The sequence below is a fragment of the Lissotriton vulgaris genome, chromosome 11 (assembly GCF_964263255.1).
Source record: "Lissotriton vulgaris chromosome 11, aLisVul1.2, whole genome shotgun sequence".
In the NCBI taxonomy this organism is placed as follows: Eukaryota; Metazoa; Chordata; class Amphibia; order Caudata; family Salamandridae; genus Lissotriton; species Lissotriton vulgaris.
The window spans coordinates 821,661,801-821,679,332 of record NC_141699.1 but is presented as its reverse complement, the minus strand read 5'-3'; the positions used below and the strand labels follow the sequence as shown (position 1 = coordinate 821,679,332).

General features: G+C 43.1%; 1 protein-coding gene across 1 annotated transcript in view; it reads left to right on the top strand.

Moving 5' to 3' along the window:
* The window catches only part of LOC147683535 (uncharacterized), a 356,113-nt gene that overhangs the window by 226,726 nt on the left and 111,855 nt on the right, over positions 1-17,532 (top strand). The window contains exon 6 of the mRNA XM_086944873.1: positions 537-727. Within this exon, the coding sequence (XP_086800999.1) occupies positions 537-727 (191 nt within the window). The remainder of the gene's footprint in view (positions 1-536; positions 728-17,532) is intronic.

Genomic DNA, 17,532 nt, shown 5'->3' with positions numbered 1-17,532 from the left:
TTTCTCGTGTTTTGTAAGGATATAAGCAATGGACATTAAAACTGATACTTTCTGGGCCCTGTAGTCATGTCCTTAACTTTTCAGGTAAGAACATAAATCGATTTCTGAATAATTAGTGTAAAAGTGTTATGGTAACATTGTTGTTCCTCATTACATTTCACAAGCTATACTTAATCTTGCATTCCCTATGAGTGTTTGCTTTATCCAGGAAGTTGTGAACTATTTATCTTTTCAGGCAGCATTTTACCACTGTCTACCCTCCCTCATAAACTCTTTCCCATTTTCGGATTCTACCAGTGCTACGAGGTCATATGAATGGAAATAGTGCTATGAAAATATGGTCAGTGCACTGCAAATAAAAAATCAAAAGTAAAAAAACGTTGTAATATTCAACACCAAGAGCTCAAACTTTCACAAATGTGAGATCGATTACATTGCAACTACTTGTTTTATATAGTATAGATTTGTTTTGCATAAAATATATTTTAAAATGGTTGTTTTTCTAAATCTATGTGATCTCTTCTTTTCTATTTCAGCTACAACGAGTTTTATTTCTTAACACACCCAGCCATCTTTATAGAGGACCATTTTCCCGATAAAAAGGAATGGCAGTTGCTGAGTCCACCTCTGTCCAAGAGGCAGTATATGAACAATATATGCCATCACTATGGTTTTTATAATATGGGATTGTTGACTTCATGTCCAAAAACAGCAGTCATCAAAACCGGTAAGCTCTGTTCCTAATGGAAGGTTTCCTACAACCTTGCTTTCCTCCCATCTACAAATACCAAAGCTAATTTTGTAAAACAGTGTAAATAAAAGTGTGATGCTTCTATATTTTATTACAAAAAATGCTAAAAGTTGTTAAGGCAAGAAGAAAGTAAAATTTCAAAACATGAATGATTACACTATGTTTTGAAGCAAGAACATGTAGAAATTGGGAGCCTTTATGAGTACAATCCCCGGGATTCAAACTGATTTCATATTAGAGTTTAATAATGAGATGGTGTGGTGCCAACTCCTTTGTAATATTTGTGAAAATGATGTAAAATCCTTCCATTCTTCTTCATATTGGCTCGACGGTTATTAATGAACATTTATCAAATCAATTTGAAAAAATGCAGCTTTTTTACTCTGGGAGTGTTCTAAATTATTATAGTAATGTAGGTATAATAGGAATTGTAATTAATTTAACCTACCCATTTGTGCCAGCAGCAGCTTGATCAACCCACCACCTAAGGAGCACCTCTTCTTTCAGTAGCAGGGTTTCACAATTCAATTTCGAAATTGAATTTCAGTCAATTGTACATGTGACCCATAAATATTAACATATTCAGATGAGTTTTTGGGTTAGTATATTCGACTTCAGTGGTAGCAGTAGAAGATTTTTGTTGACATGCAGTTTATAGGAGAGTACCAGTCAAAGCATTGCACTCTCTGGTCTGCTCATCTACTGCTTGGAGATGTGGTCTAAGAAGACAAATCACTGGTCTTCATTTAAATGCTAAAATTTCAATGTGGATGGTTGGATTTTTTTATTAGATGTAAGGAGTTAACAATAGTGTAAAATGTTTAGTGCACGCAAGGCTGGTGACAGATTACAGTCTTATTTGGAAGTCCTTTGAAAAGGGAATGGTTAACAAACACTGCCACTCAACATGCACATCATAAACATCTGATCAACTCAGTAAAAACTTAGAACAAAATCTAAACATTTCTACAAGTTTTCAAATATATTGCTACCAGATGCCTATAAATGCCTTATCTGCAACTAGAAACTTCAAGTCCAAGGCTGAGTTTCTGAAAAGATTGCATCGAACAAACTAATTGCATGATTGGTATGCCCAGGTACACCGGGCTGAAGGATAAATGTATGTTGTCTTACACAGGTTAGCCACAAGAAAGTTTATTTTTGGCTGCGGTTACACTTTTCTGATCTTCTGTGCTCAGCACTCTTAACAGAGAAAGAAGTATAACTGCACTGTACATTCCTGTCTTGTTTTTTTCGGCCCAGCCCAGACCCAGGTTAAATGATGCTTCTTTGCCTGGGCATGCGTCAAAAGGGACTGGACAGCATGTACAGCACAGTGGAATGTACTCCCTGGATGTCACTGGATGTTGAGCCGAGTGGCAGTGTGACATTATAAGTCAATTTCACTTGAAATCTCACACGGTTGCATGGACCTCGCCAAATTATATTTCATAGTGAAACTACGCTAAGTAAACAGCGGGGTAAGCAAGGGGCCTGTAATAGGCTGCTGAAGCTCACCCAAAGGAAAGCACGAAGATTTAGGAAGTATTTCTACTGACCATGGTGCATGATTCCCAACTTGGTGATCTGAAAATTAAATGTAAGACAAGGTGTTAACTAGAATAGATTGCAGCATCGCCAACCTAATTGGAACAGCGAAAATGCAGCTAGCCTCTCACAAGGCAACAGGCAATGCAGCTATAAGACTGGTAGCTAAAATGCGAAAATTCGACAAGTTCACTCCCTCCCTAATATTCCTACAGTGGCTCGCATTAAAGCCAGAAGATTCTGCTGTAGGATTGTTTTGCACAATTCTGTCATGCAAACTCAAGTACAAGCTGTACTTGAACAGTGCTGGGCTGGAACAATTGTTTCTTTGATTGGCTCTCTATTAGAGAACACCTCAAGATATATTGACCACTATTTAACCCCTTCCACGCTGATGACGAGCTGGGCTCGTCATGGCGTAGCCTCCTCGCACGCTGACGACGAGCCCAGCTCGTCACATAACATGCGATTTAAAAAATCTCAGCGTGCGAGCGGAATTCCGCTAGCGCGCATGAGGTTAAGATCATTTGTGGTAGGGTTGCCTGCCTATATAAGAGATACCAGAGTTAATCAAGTGAAAAAATGGACACTTGTAACAAATCCAGACCATTGGTTGGAAAAACTATGGTACCCTCAAAAGACCCAATGTAAATAGGTATAGCGGTATATATCGTTCCTCCGCCCCTACATTGTGGTTCGTTGGCAGTTATCATTGGGTACCATAGGTAGTGTGGGTGCCTGCCTCAACCAGAGGCTCCTCTGGTCTGGGTTGCAGTGGCCAGAGAAAAAAATTATTGTGCAAAGAAGGATCAAAAAATATCGAAAAAAGACTGTTAAAAATGAGATCAGCACCTAGGAAAATTTTAATGAAATGGTGTAGATCTTATAATAAAACCAATGGGTACTTGTCCTAGATCGGATTATGGGATCCAGAAGTATTGAATTACAAGGGTGTCGACATGTTTCAGCCCCCTTTGGCTCAAAGGAGTCTACGGGGCTTTCGTCAGGACGGAAAAGGACAGACAAACAAAAATGTTCTACTCACACTTAGTATGTGGAGTTCAATGGAAACACCGAGGGTCAATTTTTAAACTGCTCGGGTTTTAAGAGCCTGCAAAAGACAATACATACAGACATGTTGTGCAAGGTAATGAAACATTTATACCATATTGCATGAATGAGAGAGGCACAGTAGTAAGCATTAGTCTTAACTACTAACACAGAGCCTAATTTTAGCTAAACAAATTGTACTTCATTTCTAAACAGTAGGAGCATTCCCTGGTAGAGTAGAGGAAAGAGTGATGAGTTGAGAGCGGTTACATATGCTGTAAAGATGTATGATACAGCGCCATTAAATGCGTGAGTTATGCCAAGGTATCCGTGATGGAATGTGGCCCATCATGCGTGCTGAGTGTTGGAGAGTCTATCACCACTATAAACTCTAGGGGGACAAATACAACGAGGATGTTTGCGTTGCTGGTGAAGGATACGTCCTGCTTATGAAGAACGCGGAGTGCCTGACTCTAATGCGGTAAAGTAGTGAAAAGCGCGCTCGAACAAACGTTCTAGGTGAGGCACTTACCCCCTAATGCGGAGATTGTAGCTTTCATCGGGGAGGTTCAGAGCTGCAGGGAACAGGTATAAGTAGTTCAGAAATCTCTTACCTACTCGGAGAGGAAATTGAAATTACCGAGAGAGGTGCGCGTTTTGCCATTACCCGCGTGTCTGCTTTCCTACGCTGCTTGTGCTGACTCTGCCCCCAGACGTCAGGATAGCGTCTGGGGGAGGGTTTAAGACTACGTTTCTTTGAAAAAACTTTATTGAGTAGTTACACAGAACCCTGAATGTTAGGGTCAGCGAGTGTGTGCATTATTCATCAGAGAGAGTGTAAAATTAAATTTTAGATTTTAATGCAACGCAGTAGAAAATGTGGTCTGTGTTGCGAGTGGGTTATATGGCCACAAGTGGATAAGGGCAAATGCAGCGACCCCATTAGGGGAAGTTATGAGATTCTACACTGGAGAGATTCAGTATTGAACTTGAGATTTATTTAGATTCATAAAGCGGTGTGCAGACCTCTAGTTGGAAGGAGGTAAAGCAACTTCATATTTCAGGGTTTCTTCAGTGAACCGCAAATTGGTGCCAGGGGACGTTATCATTCATCCCAGTGATGTTGGTCTTCAAACGGTCCACCCACCGTTGCTCTTTTTCGTGCAGGACTCTTTCTGCGTTATGGTTTTTTTTGGTCAACATCTCTATGACAGTCCATCTTATGTCATCACAAGAATGTCCTTTCTCAAGGAAGTGGGCACACAGTTTAGTAGTGGTTTTCTTCAGGCGAATGTTGCTACGATGTTCCCCTATTCTTATTTTGATTTTGCGGCACGTCATACCTATGTATAGTTTTTTACATGGACAAATGACCAAGTAGATGACACAGGAAGAATTACAGTTCGTGTGCTGTTTTTGGGTCCAGTTTAGAGTCTCAGATAGTTGAAGCTGTTTTGAGTGGGTGGTGAATTGACAGACTGTACAGTTACCGCAGGGATAGTGACCACTGACCGGGGACATTGAGATGTTCCTGATGGTTTCTTGACTGTATGTTTTACGTGGCCGGGTGTGGACCAATGTGTCTCGTAAGTTTTTGGATCTTCTATTTGCGAAACGTGGTTTTGGCCAGTCGAATTTCCCAGTGTTGAGGATTTTCCAATTCTTGTTGACCAATTTTTGGACCTCATAGGTAGACGGGCAGAAAGTAGTTACACATGTCGTGAGATCTGGAATGGGGTCTTTAGGGTAAGTTTGTAGAAGGCATTCCCTCGGTTGATGGTTAGCACGTTTCATGCATTTCTGGATGGTCCTCTGCGTGTAATCTCTCTGTTTTAATTTTATACACAGATCTTTCGCTTGGGCTTTATAGTCATTGTTCTCTGTACAGTTTCTTTTTAGACGTAAAAATTGACTATAGGGTAAATTGTCCCTCAGAGGTTTGGGGTGATAGCTCTTATAGGATAGTAGACTGTTTTTAGCAGTAGGTTTGGTGAATGTTTTTGTTTTAAGTTGGTTGTCTTCTGCGAAAATAGTGAGGTCAAGGAAGTCGATGGAAACATTGTTGGCCATGTGTGTGAAATTCAGCCAAGGGTCTTTTTCATTTAACCATCTCAGGAAAGGATCCAGGTCAAGTTTGATGTCCCAAATGAGGAAGATGTCGTCAATGTATCTCTTCCAGTATAGGATACTGGAAGAGTATGGGTTTACCTCATTGAGTACGAATTGTTGTTCAAAATTGCTGACGTACAATCCTGCCACCGAAGGGGCAAAGGCACTGCCCATCGAGGTTCCGTGTTTTTGTAGATACAACGTTCCGTTGTATTCAAAAAAATTATCTTTAAGTGCAAGTTGACAACACTGTAAGATAAAATGTCTAGGAGTGTGGTATTCCCAGTTTTCACTGTAAAGGACATCCTCCAGCATTTGTAGGGTGTCATCTTGGGGCAGGCTGGTGTACAATGACTCCACGTCGAGACCTACCAGGAGCATCGTGTTCTGATCAAACGGTATGTCCTTGATTTGTACTAGTAGGTCACGGGTATCTTTCAGATAGGTGGGTGTCTTTTGCACTATTGGTTTTAAGAACTCATCTGCGAATTTCGATAGGGGTTCGAGTAGTGATCCTATGCCGGCCACAATGGGGCGTCCTGGTGGAGGTGATCTGTTTTTATGGATTTTGGGTAAGGAATAGAAGAAGGGGATTTTGGGTTCTTTAGTACAAAGGTAGTCTGCTTCCTTCCCTGTTATCCATCTGTTGGTTTCAGCTTCATTGACCATTATGTTGATTATGTTCTGGAGCCTTTCTGTGGGATCCTCCTCGATTTTCTCATAATATTTAGTGTCTGATAGGAGGGAGAGGCATTGCAAATCATAACCCTCTTTGCTGAGGATCACGATCCCTCCCCCCTTGTCTGCTGGTTTCAAGACAATGTCTGTGTTGGTTTCAAGAGTCTTTAAAGCTTGTCGTTCCCTGTTGGTCAAATTTTGAAAATGTGGTTTCTTTTTAGTAGTCATTTTATCTACGCCTTTTAGTAATGCCTGTTCGAAGGTGTGAATTTCAGGTGGTATACTTCCTGCTGGAGGGTTGAAGGTAGATCTCTTTCTTAGATTGGTATCACCTTCTGGTGGTAGGAAGGGTTTGTCAGCAAAAAACGCTTTAAGTTTCAAAGTGCGACAAAACTCAGCTAATTCACATTTTAGCTTGAAGTTATCTATTGGTGGAGTGGGGACAAATCCAAGCCCTTTTTCCAGGACGTTCTTTTGATCTTCTGTTAGCTCGATATTGGCAATGTTGACTATTAACGAGTGTTGGTTTTGCTCGTGCTCGGTTGGGCAGACGACATGCTCCTCGTTTGGACACTCCTCTGCTGATCTTGCCAGACTATGGTTTTCTTTCTTCCTCTGAATTGGTTTTGGCCCCTGCCTAAAAAAGGCGGCTGTTGTTGTTGTTGTTGTCCCTGTTGACCTGGATGTTGTTCATTACCCAGTTGAGGCATCTGTTGCATTCCATAATTGTATGGTGTCATCCATCCCCCATACGGTGGCATGTAGGCTTGGAAATGGGGCATGTTCATGTTTGGGTAGAAGGGTCTTTGCCATCTGTTTCCCCTCCTGAATCTTTGTGGTCGATTGTTAAACCCACCTCTTCTTGGCGGGTGGTCCTCCGAGCTGCTCACCGAGTTGTTTGAAGAGGCTCTGCCTAAGGATTCATTATCCGAGCTTTGGTCATTGGAGTTGTAGTCCTCTTTAGTGTAGGGGTGCATTTTTTCTTGACTGAACTTCTTCAAGTCCTTGCTCAGTTTCAATAGTTTACTCTGCATAATGAATTCCTGTGTCTCTTCCATTTCTTTTGTGAGTTCCTCCAATTTCTTTGTGTAAGTTAGTGGATTTATTCCTTTTTTTAATTCATTTTCAAGAGTTTGGATTTCTTCTAGCAATGCTTCAGAGAGTCTTTTTGCCGTCTTTATGATTAACACCAGGTAGTCAAGGGTACATTTCCAGGAAATGGACGACCAATCCTTTCGAAAGGCCAAGTCATGTAAAAAGATGCGGGGAGCATTACTCACCCAGAGACCTCGTGGAGCTGTTTTTTGTCGGAGGTATTCGGTCATAATAATGCCGTGAATCGCAGTCCGTATTTGTTCTCTCTTCTTTTCTGAGAGTGTGTCCCAATTATCTGTTTGTTCCAAAGCTTCCGTCAGGTCTTTATTCTGAAGAAGTGACTGACCAGCTAGAATTTCTTCTATGTCGCTCTCACCAAAGCTCAGTCCAACATTACCCTCCATGGTTAGGCTCCAAAGTAAAGAAATTGTGATATTCACTGTATTGAGAGAAGGTTCCCGCAGCTGTCCGCTGCTTAATTCAAGGATAATCAGAGGAGGGACGAGGAAAACGTGTCCATTTATTTCCCCAAACAATATCAGAGTTAATCAAGTGAAAAAATGGACACTTGTAACAAATCCAGACCATTGGTTGGAAAAACTATGGTACCCTCAAAAGACCCAATGTAAATAGGTATAGCGGTATATATCGTTCCTCCGCCCCTACATTGTGGTTCGTTGGCAGTTATCATTGGGTACCATAGGTAGTGTGGGTGCCTGCCTCAACCAGAGGCTCCTCTGGTCTGGGTTGCAGTGGCCAGAGAAAAAAATTATTGTGCAAAGAAGGATCAAAAAATATCGAAAAAAGACTGTTAAAAATGAGATCAGCACCTAGGAAAATTTTAATGAAATGGTGTAGATCTTATAATAAAACCAATGGGTACTTGTCCTAGATCGGATTATGGGATCCAGAAGTATTGAATTACAAGGGTGTCGACATGTTTCAGCCCCCTTTGGCTCAAAGGAGTCTACGGGGCTTTCGTCAGGACGGAAAAGGACAGACAAACATAAATGTTCTACTCACACTTAGTATGTGGAGTTCAATGGAAACACCGAGGGTCAATTTTTAAACTGCTCGGGTTTTAAGAGCCTGCAAAAGACAATACATACAGACATGTTGTGCAAGGTAATGAAACATTTATACCATATTGCATGAATGAGAGAGGCACAGTAGTAAGCATTAGTCTTAACTACTAACACAGAGCCTAATTTTAGCTAAACAAATTGTACTTCATTTCTAAACAGTAGGAGCATTCCCTGGTAGAGTAGAGGAAAGAGTGATGAGTTGAGAGCGGTTACATATGCTGTAAAGATGTATGATACAGCGCCATTAAATGCGTGAGTTATGCCAAGGTATCCGTGATGGAATGTGGCCCATCATGCGTGCTGAGTGTTGGAGAGTCTATCACCACTATAAACTCTAGGGGGACAAATACAACGAGGATGTTTGCGTTGCTGGTGAAGGATACGTCCTGCTTATGAAGAACGCGGAGTGCCTGACTCTAATGCGGTAAAGTAGTGAAAAGCGCGCTCGAACAAACGTTCTAGGTGAGGCACTTACCCCCTAATGCGGAGATTGTAGCTTTCATCGGGGAGGTTCAGAGCTGCAGGGAACAGGTATAAGTAGTTCAGAATTCTCTTACCTACTCGGAGAGGAAATTGAAATTACCGAGAGAGGTGCGCGTTTCGCCATTACCCGCGTGTCTGCTTTCCTACGCTGCTTGTGCTGACTCTGCCCCCGGACGTCAGGATAGCGTCTGGGGGAGGGTTTAAGACTACGTTTCTTTGAAAAAACTTTATTGAGTAGTTACACAGAACCCTGAATGTTAGGGTCAGCGAGTGTGTGCATTATTCATCAGAGAGAGTGTAAAATTAAATTTTAGATTTTAATGCAACGCAGTAGAAAATGTGGTCTGTGTTGCGAGTGGGTTATATGGCCACAAGTGGATAAGGGCAAATGCAGCGACCCCATTAGGGGAAGTTATGAGATTCTACACTGGAGAGATTCAGTATTGAACTTGAGATTTATTTAGATTCATAAAGCGGTGTGCAGACCTCTAGTTGGAAGGAGGTAAAGCAACTTCATATTTCAGGGTTTCTTCAGTGAACCGCAAATTGGTGCCAGGGGACGTTATCATTCATCCCAGTGATGTTGGTCTTCAAACGGTCCACCCACCGTTGCTCTTTTTCGTGCAGGACTCTTTCTGCGTTATGGGTTTTTTTGGTCAACATCTCTATGACAGTCCATCTTATGTCATCACAAGAATGTCCTTTCTCAAGGAAGTGGGCACACAGTTTAGTAGTGGTTTTCTTCAGGCGAATGTTGCTACGATGTTCCCCTATTCTTATTTTGATTTTGCGGCACGTCATACCTATGTATAGTTTTTTACATGGACAAATGACCAAGTAGATGACACATAAGAGATAAGAGATACAACACACTTTCTGACAGTTATTGATGGCATCCACTGGGAAGAAAGCTATACTCTGGTCAAGCTAGATGTAAACAGTTTGTACACGAGTATCAAGCATGATTTCAGTCTACAGGCAGTTAGACACTTCTTATAAACACGGTCAATCTCCTTGTTTTTTCACTCTGAAATGCTTTTAGATATGATATATTTTTGTTTGAATAACAATTTTTTCATTTTTGATAATTCAATCTATCGGCAGTCATAAGGCACAGCAATGGGCACCTGAAGAGCAAAATATATTCACAAGTGGGGTCGCACACCGCTCACACATCAGCGGGATCGCCCCTAAGGATCATGGTAATTGTAGTTACCTTTTCTCGACGCCGTATCTTCTATCAAAATCTCAAATATCTTCATCTTTGCCATCCCTGGACACGTGTTTCGGGGTATTTACCCCTCGTCAGCAGGGATTAGGCAATCTTCTGGGGTTGCTGCATGGCTCTCCAGGTATAGTTCCATACAAAGGCGCGCAGGTGCGGGGGTCCGTGCTCGTCAGCACAACACTCCAAAGAGCAAAATATATTCACAAGTGGGGTCGCACACCGCTCACACATCAGCGGGATCGCCCCTAAGGATCATGGTAATTGTAGTTACCTTTTCTCGACGCCGTATCTTCTATCAAAATCTCAAATATCTTCATCTTCGCCATCCCTGGACACGTGTTTCGGGGAATTTACCCCTCGTCAGCAGGGATTAGGCCATCTTCTGGGGTTGCTACATGGCTGACAAATATCTCCAGGTATAGTACCATACAAAGGCGCGCAGGTGCGGGGTCCCGTGCTTATCCGCACAACACTCCAAAGAGCAAAATATAATCACAAGTGGGGTCGCTCACTGCTCACACATCAGCGGGATCGCCCCTAAGGATCATGGTAATTGTAGTTACCTTTTCTCGACGCCGTATCAGCAATGGGCACCTGCTTCGCCTCCAGCTAAGGGAATTTATTCATGGGCTGATGGGAGGAGCAGGTGGCCGCACAGCTGGAGGTATTTGAAAGCTGTGTTGCTCTGTAGCTGCATTTAATTGATGATATTTTTTGTGTTTGGAGTGTGGATGAGGATTTTGCAAAAAGATTTGTAGGGAGGCTGAATGAGAATCCAATTCAATTTAACCTTTACTGAGCATGTCAGCAAAACAACAATTGATTTTTTAGATGCGCAAAATTAATGTAATTGGTGATGTGTTAGAGACAAAACCTTCCAGGAAAGCAACATCAGGGAACAGCTTATTAAGTGGCAAGAGTGCACACCCCTCTAATCTGATTTACAGTATCCCCTATGAGGAACTACTATGTACAAGTGCAACTGCAGCAGGAAAGTGGCTTTTCATATGGAGAAAGAGATCATGTGCCGTCGATTTTCAGAAAAGGCATATAGCCAGAAAACCATCAATTAAGCCATTAAGAAAGTAGACGATACCAGTAGAAATGAACTGCTTCATCCGCTTAGACAGGAGGAGAGTACAGAAACGATGAGATTTATAACAAATTTCTCCTTCCAAGCACAAGAAATGCAGAAAATCTTAAACAAGCATTGGCATGTGTTAAGGATGGATGACAGCTTAAAGAAATGTTTGAGCAACAACCCCCAGATCACTTTTAAGAAAGTCAATCTTTATGTGACGAGCTAAGTCACAATTTTATAACACAGGAAGAGGTGGTTAAAAGTACTGGAAATCCGGGTTTTCGGTGTTGCAAGAATTGCAAGGCTTGCAGTAGTAGCAGGGATTGTACAAAATGTTTTATACCTGATTCACAGCGAGAATTAATGATCAGAAAACCCCACACTTGTAACACTACATACTGTGTTTATGCTCTTTTTGTGCCCCAATAAATCATGCAAAAAAGAGTTTTAGAGCATGTATGTGCTATCAGACATAACAACAGACTATATCCAGTAGCACCACACTTTTTGGATTTTCATTTCCAGGATGAGAGATTACTGCGTCTGGTGGCCATTTGATGGAACACTAACTAAGCTGAGAGGTGGAAACCGTGATTTTAACTTCGGAAACTGGAGTCAAAATATAACATTGACTTCGGAACTCTTGTCCCTCAGGATTTGAACTCGAGAGAAGGAACTGGCAGTTCATCTAATTAGCTGAAATTTGTATTGCAGATCCTTTTCTGGAGGCATGAATTGGTTTCAACATTTTGCATATCTTTCTTTTTACACAGGAGCTGGCACTTTATTTATTATTTTTTTGATCGCTGTGGAACTTCCTGTCCTTTGGCAAATTGATACATCATTTGTTGAGTAAGATACAGAGGAAGACTTATTAATTAGACTTTTTAGAATGCTGATAGCTCATTGTGACATGATTGCACCATGATATTGTTAATCATGAAATAGCCCACTCGGGCTTTATTCATGCCATAAGTGTGACTTGCACATGCAATGTATAATTTTTCTAGCTCATCTTCAGAAGAGTCATAGGTGTTGTTACAATTAGGAATCAAACTGCCCACTGGGGCTATGATTGTGATTTACTGATCGGTATTAGGAACTGTGGTACATACATGAAGTGTATTTGCTGTGTTTTCTTATTGTTAAAATCATTCATTTATTTCAAAATTATGGATAAATTGGTGATGTATTCATTGCAACAAAGAGGTTACATGTGTAACATATGTCATGGATTGCTAGCCTAAAATGACCGCCATGCTCTAAATTGTAAATCACTTGATGTGGGTTAAGTCCGTCTTCACTGTTTGCTTAAAATGAAATTGATGCAGTGTGTATTCATGACCGTGAACAAGCTGTAATGCCGAAATGCGACTTTTTCTGTCATTAAATACCTAAAATCAAGCCTGCTGAGGTGTCCGTGGATTTTCTGATAAATGGTGGAGATTACATCCACTCATTCTTCAATATGTAATACATATTTTAACTTTACAGAAACATACAGTCACTGTATGATGTCATCAGTGATGTTGTCAGTGATGTCATTTGAGTTGTCATCAGTGATGTCACTGACCATGTCATGATTGATGTAATATGTGACATCATCAGCAGTGGATTGCGGGTGCGCGATATATAGTTATTGCATCTAACTATATATGCGAATTTCTATGGTTTTGTGCGAGTAAATTAAGGTTTTGTAAATGCTAAACCCTAACTATATATGGCCTAAAACCTATGGTTTTTTCAGTGAATTTCAATGGTTTTTTAATAGCAAATATCAAAAGCTGTCAAATGTCAAGTACGTGATAGGTAAAAACATTTTCGTGTTTATGCACGCTGATGTGCTTTGAACGCTGCCCCCCTCTTTTCTCTTAGTATTACTCTCTCTTTGCAGATAGTGAAGGGTAGTTAACGCAGGCCTTTGCCGCCGTTGTAATCCGTCGTGCCTGCTTGTCTCTCCATTTGATTGATTGTTATCCAAGCATTTACTGTTTTAGAATTGATTCTCTTTGGTTCATTCTCTATTTACAAACAAGCACAGAGTCGCAATACTCTGTTTAATCTTTGCAGATAGTGATCGAGCAAAATCAGTAGGCCACTAATGGGATCTCTTTTTGACCTCGCTAAAATAGAAACATTAGGAACAACCCTTCATGAGAAATACGAAACTAGTGAGATGAACTGAGCTCCACACCATGATGGCTGCAAGACAGCTCGGCTCCGCCACCAACCCCGCCCAAAATAACGATAAACTCTATGCAAATATTATAAATATATACAACACACCAGCAAAGTAACAGGGTAAAACATTTTATTAAATAACTATTTACATAACTATTTTATACTTTTTGTTGCCTGATCCGGCTAGCTCAATCGATCGAGCATGAAACTCATGCACTCTGATAGCAAGCGTTGCTGCTGATGCTATGCAGACAAAAACTGTTTTTCAGTTTGTACATTCTTCAAGATTTTTCCATCCAAGGCTGGTTGAGAGTTTGTAGAACGATGGCTTCAGATTTTCAACATACGGTGTGGTGGCACGGACTGGGAGGGGGCGCTTGGCTCCTGCCCCCTCCCCAAGTCGTGTTGCCCTGGTGTGGCCTAAGATCGCCCCCGACATAGGCGGCCGGCTCCCGGGGTCCGGCGGAACTTTTTGCCTTTTGATGACTCTTCCATTCTGGACCTTGTCCCACAATCCGTTTGACCTGAAGACACGCTGTAGTGGGGCGCCCCTTTACCGTTTCAGTTGCCATTCTGCCCGCTTTTGCTACACTGTCCCTCTTCCGCCATTCAGCTGTTTACCGCCCGCTCTTGCGACTACAGCGTCTCGCTCACCATGTAGTTGAGTTGCTCCCGCTCTTCCGATGCAGCGATAGGCGGCTGCCACAGGACTCTCAAAATGGCGGCCGGCTTTTCAGATTTGGGCGTGGTCCACTAAAATGGCCCTGGGACACCTTGGAACTCGGACGCTTGTCTGCTAGGTCTTGGGCCCCATTCTCGAAAGCGTCCCCTCAGCCTTGAAGATTCTACAAAAGTCTTGGGGGCCCCCGACTCCCGCAGGCTTCTGGTGGGGAGCGGCTGCCATGATTGCTCGTGGAATGGCCACGACTGAGCTACGAGATGGTGGTGCTCTCATGCTGACGCCAGCTTCAGTCTGAAACATCCAGAAACACTGTAGACTACCAATTCGATCAGTTCCGGTAGCGCCCCAACGTGACCCGGTAGAGAAGAACTTGCCCTCCCCTCTTTGACTGAAGGTTCTTGTTGCCTGTCCCTTCTGTTGTCATTTAACAGAACTTTTTAGACTGCTGAAAGGGGTTGTGTTCCGACCGCTAATTGGTGGAGACATTTTGACTATATTCTGGACCTACATTGTCGCGTAATGCGTTATATGACACGCCGCGTTAGCGCACCCGGAAGTGCTCCGGTGCGCGAAGCGCAGCTTCCCGGAAGCGATCCGGGGCGCGGCGCGCAGCGCGTAACGTAAGCAAAACAGGTCATGTGACTTGTTAATAAAACTTTTCATTGGTTCATTTTACTTTTGTTATTCTAATGATGAAAGGCTTGGTCATATGACCTAAAAATTACGCTTTTTATTGCTTTCGAACATTATTTTTTCTTAAACATATATGTTATAATGTTCCAGGCTAATGTACTTTCCCGGAAAATTTACAACTGTCCTGCAAGTAAAATATATTCCTTTTTCGAGAAAAAGGACGTTTCTTCATCCCATGACGGAGCCGTTGAGCAAAAAAGGCTCGGACTGCTGTCTTAGTCGCTGATACGCCTGAATATCAGATTCTTATTGATCACTTTATGTTGCAGGAGTAGAAAACACAACAGCCCTTGACCATTTATCTTTACTGCGTTCCTGCGTATTATACCTTTTATCCGTCATGTAATTGGACTGCTTTATTTCACTTGCCTTTTACTGATTCGAAAACAGTGACTAAAATTAAAAACTTTACCAATGTAAACACTACTACCATGTTTTGTTTTAAAAACATTTATTGTGAAAATGTCAGTATACAAATACGGGCCTATAACCACGTGGGCCGGCCACGGAGCAAACTGGAATCGTATATGATGAGGAGACATTTACACTGTAGAGGAACGTAACGAGCGGGCCATTAGGTTGCAAGAACTAAGGTGTCTAACAGTTGCGGAATCGGTGGACGTACATTTTGTAATTAAAATACGACAGGGCCACTTACAATAAAATTATCTAGATATACATTTGCGGGCAAGTACCATGGGTGACGTTAATTCGAACTTTCAATAGTACAGTAATCAATAACACATCAGAACTTAATATCAATAGGGATGTCGAAATATTCAATCAATTCTCGTCCCCGCCCGCCATGTGCTTCAAAACCGCATACGTATCTCGTGATATCAAGGTTGTGCAACCAGTACACAACAAGGAGTTACGAGTCCCATTTATACCGGCGCCATTTTGGATGGAAAAATCCAGAAGAATGTACAAACTGAAAACCTGTTTTTGTCTGTATAGCATCAGCAGCAACGCTTGAGTGAGCTTTGTGTGAAGCCGCCATTTTGATTCAATCAATAGCGTCCCCCTGCACACATTCAGGGACCTGGTCGTGTCTTCAGGTCAAACGGATTGTGGGACAAGATGCAGAAAGGAAAAGGAAAAAAGTTCCGCCGGACCCCGGGAGCCGGCCGCCTATGTCATGGGCGATCTTTGGCCACACCAGGGCAATAGTGAAGCTGCAGCAGGTGCAAATAAGCTTCAGACAGTGTTACAAGCGCTGCTCAGAACTCTCAACTATGACACCACCTCGGTGCCATCCGGATCTTGGCGCCTTGTGCTGGTTCCGGCCTATTCACACATCAGTCCGCTACTGACACCACCTCACAGGCCAACGGGGCACCCCACGCCGACTTTCGGCGCAGCATTGTAGGATGGCCACACCAGTGCGGCAACTTGCTGGACACCACCTCAGTGCCATCCAGATCTCGGCGCGTTGTGCTACCTTCGGCCTACTGTAGCCGCAAGTGCGGACGCAACTCAGCTGGATAGCGAGTGAAACTCCAAAAGGCGCCCCACTGCAGCCGAGGAGCCTCCATCTTGGGGGCGACGCACAGCATCACATTGCTTCGCAATGCAGTCAAATCCTCAAACAGCCCCCACTGACTGACGCGACCTCACAGGCCAACGGGGCGCCCCACGCCGACTTTCGGCGCAGCATTGTAGGATGGCCACACCAGTGCGGCAACTTGCTGGACACCACCTCGGTGCCATCCGGATCTTGGCGCGTTGTGCTGCCTTCGGCCTATTCGCACATCGGTCCGCTACTGACGCCGCCTCACGTGCCAACGGATTTTCTACGCTTTTTATAGCCCTATGCCGCATAACAGGTCATGTGACTTGTTTATAAAACTTTTCATTGGTTCATTTTACTTTTGGTTTCCTAATGATGGAAGGCTTGATCATATGACCTAAAAATAACACTTTTCATTGGATTAAAACATTTTTTTTTCCCAAACGATGAAAGCCCCACCTTGTTTCTGGATGTTTCAGACTGAAGCTGGCGTCAGCATGAAAGCACCACCATCTCGTGGCTCCGTCGTGGTCATTCCGCGAGAAATCATGGCAGCCGCTCCCCACCAGAAGCCTGCAGGAGTCGGGGGCCCCCAAGACTTTTGTAGAATCTTCAAGGCTCAGGGGACGCTTTTGAGAATAGGGTCCAAGACCGAGCAGACAAGCGTCCGAGTTCCAAGGTGTCCCAGGGCCCTTTTAGTGGACCAGGCCCAAAAAGGAAAGAGCCTGCTGCCATTTTGAGAGTCCTGTAGCAGCTGCCTATCGCTGAACCGCAAGAGTGGGCGCAACTCAGCTGAATGGCGGATTTTGGCACAGTGTACCAAAAGCGGGCGGAATGGCAACTGAAACGGTAAAGGGGCGCCCCACTACAGCAGACGAGCCTCCACCTGGGGAGGCCCGTTCACGCCGCCTCCCCCCACCCCCCCCGGGCGCCCCACGCCGTTTTTCGGAGCAGCATTGTAGGATACCAAAACCAGTGCGGCAACTTAATGGACATCACCTGGGTGCCATCCACATCTCAGCGCGTTCTGCTGCCTTGGGACTATTCGCACAACAGACCGCTTCTGACGAGGCCTCCCCCCGCACCACCCGGGACGCCCCACGCCGTTTTCGGAGCAGCATTGTAGGATACCAAAACCAGTGCGGCACCCAGGTGACATCACCTGGGTGCCGTCCAGAACTCAGCATGTTGTGCTGCCTTGGGACTATTCGCACAAAAGACAGCTACTGACCATTGTTGCTTCTTTTTTCAAAAAAATGTTTAAATGTATTTACTGTTTTTGTTGCGTTGTATATATTTATAAGTTATTAAAGTTTTATAATCCTACTACTTTGTTGGAGTGCTATATATTTTTAATG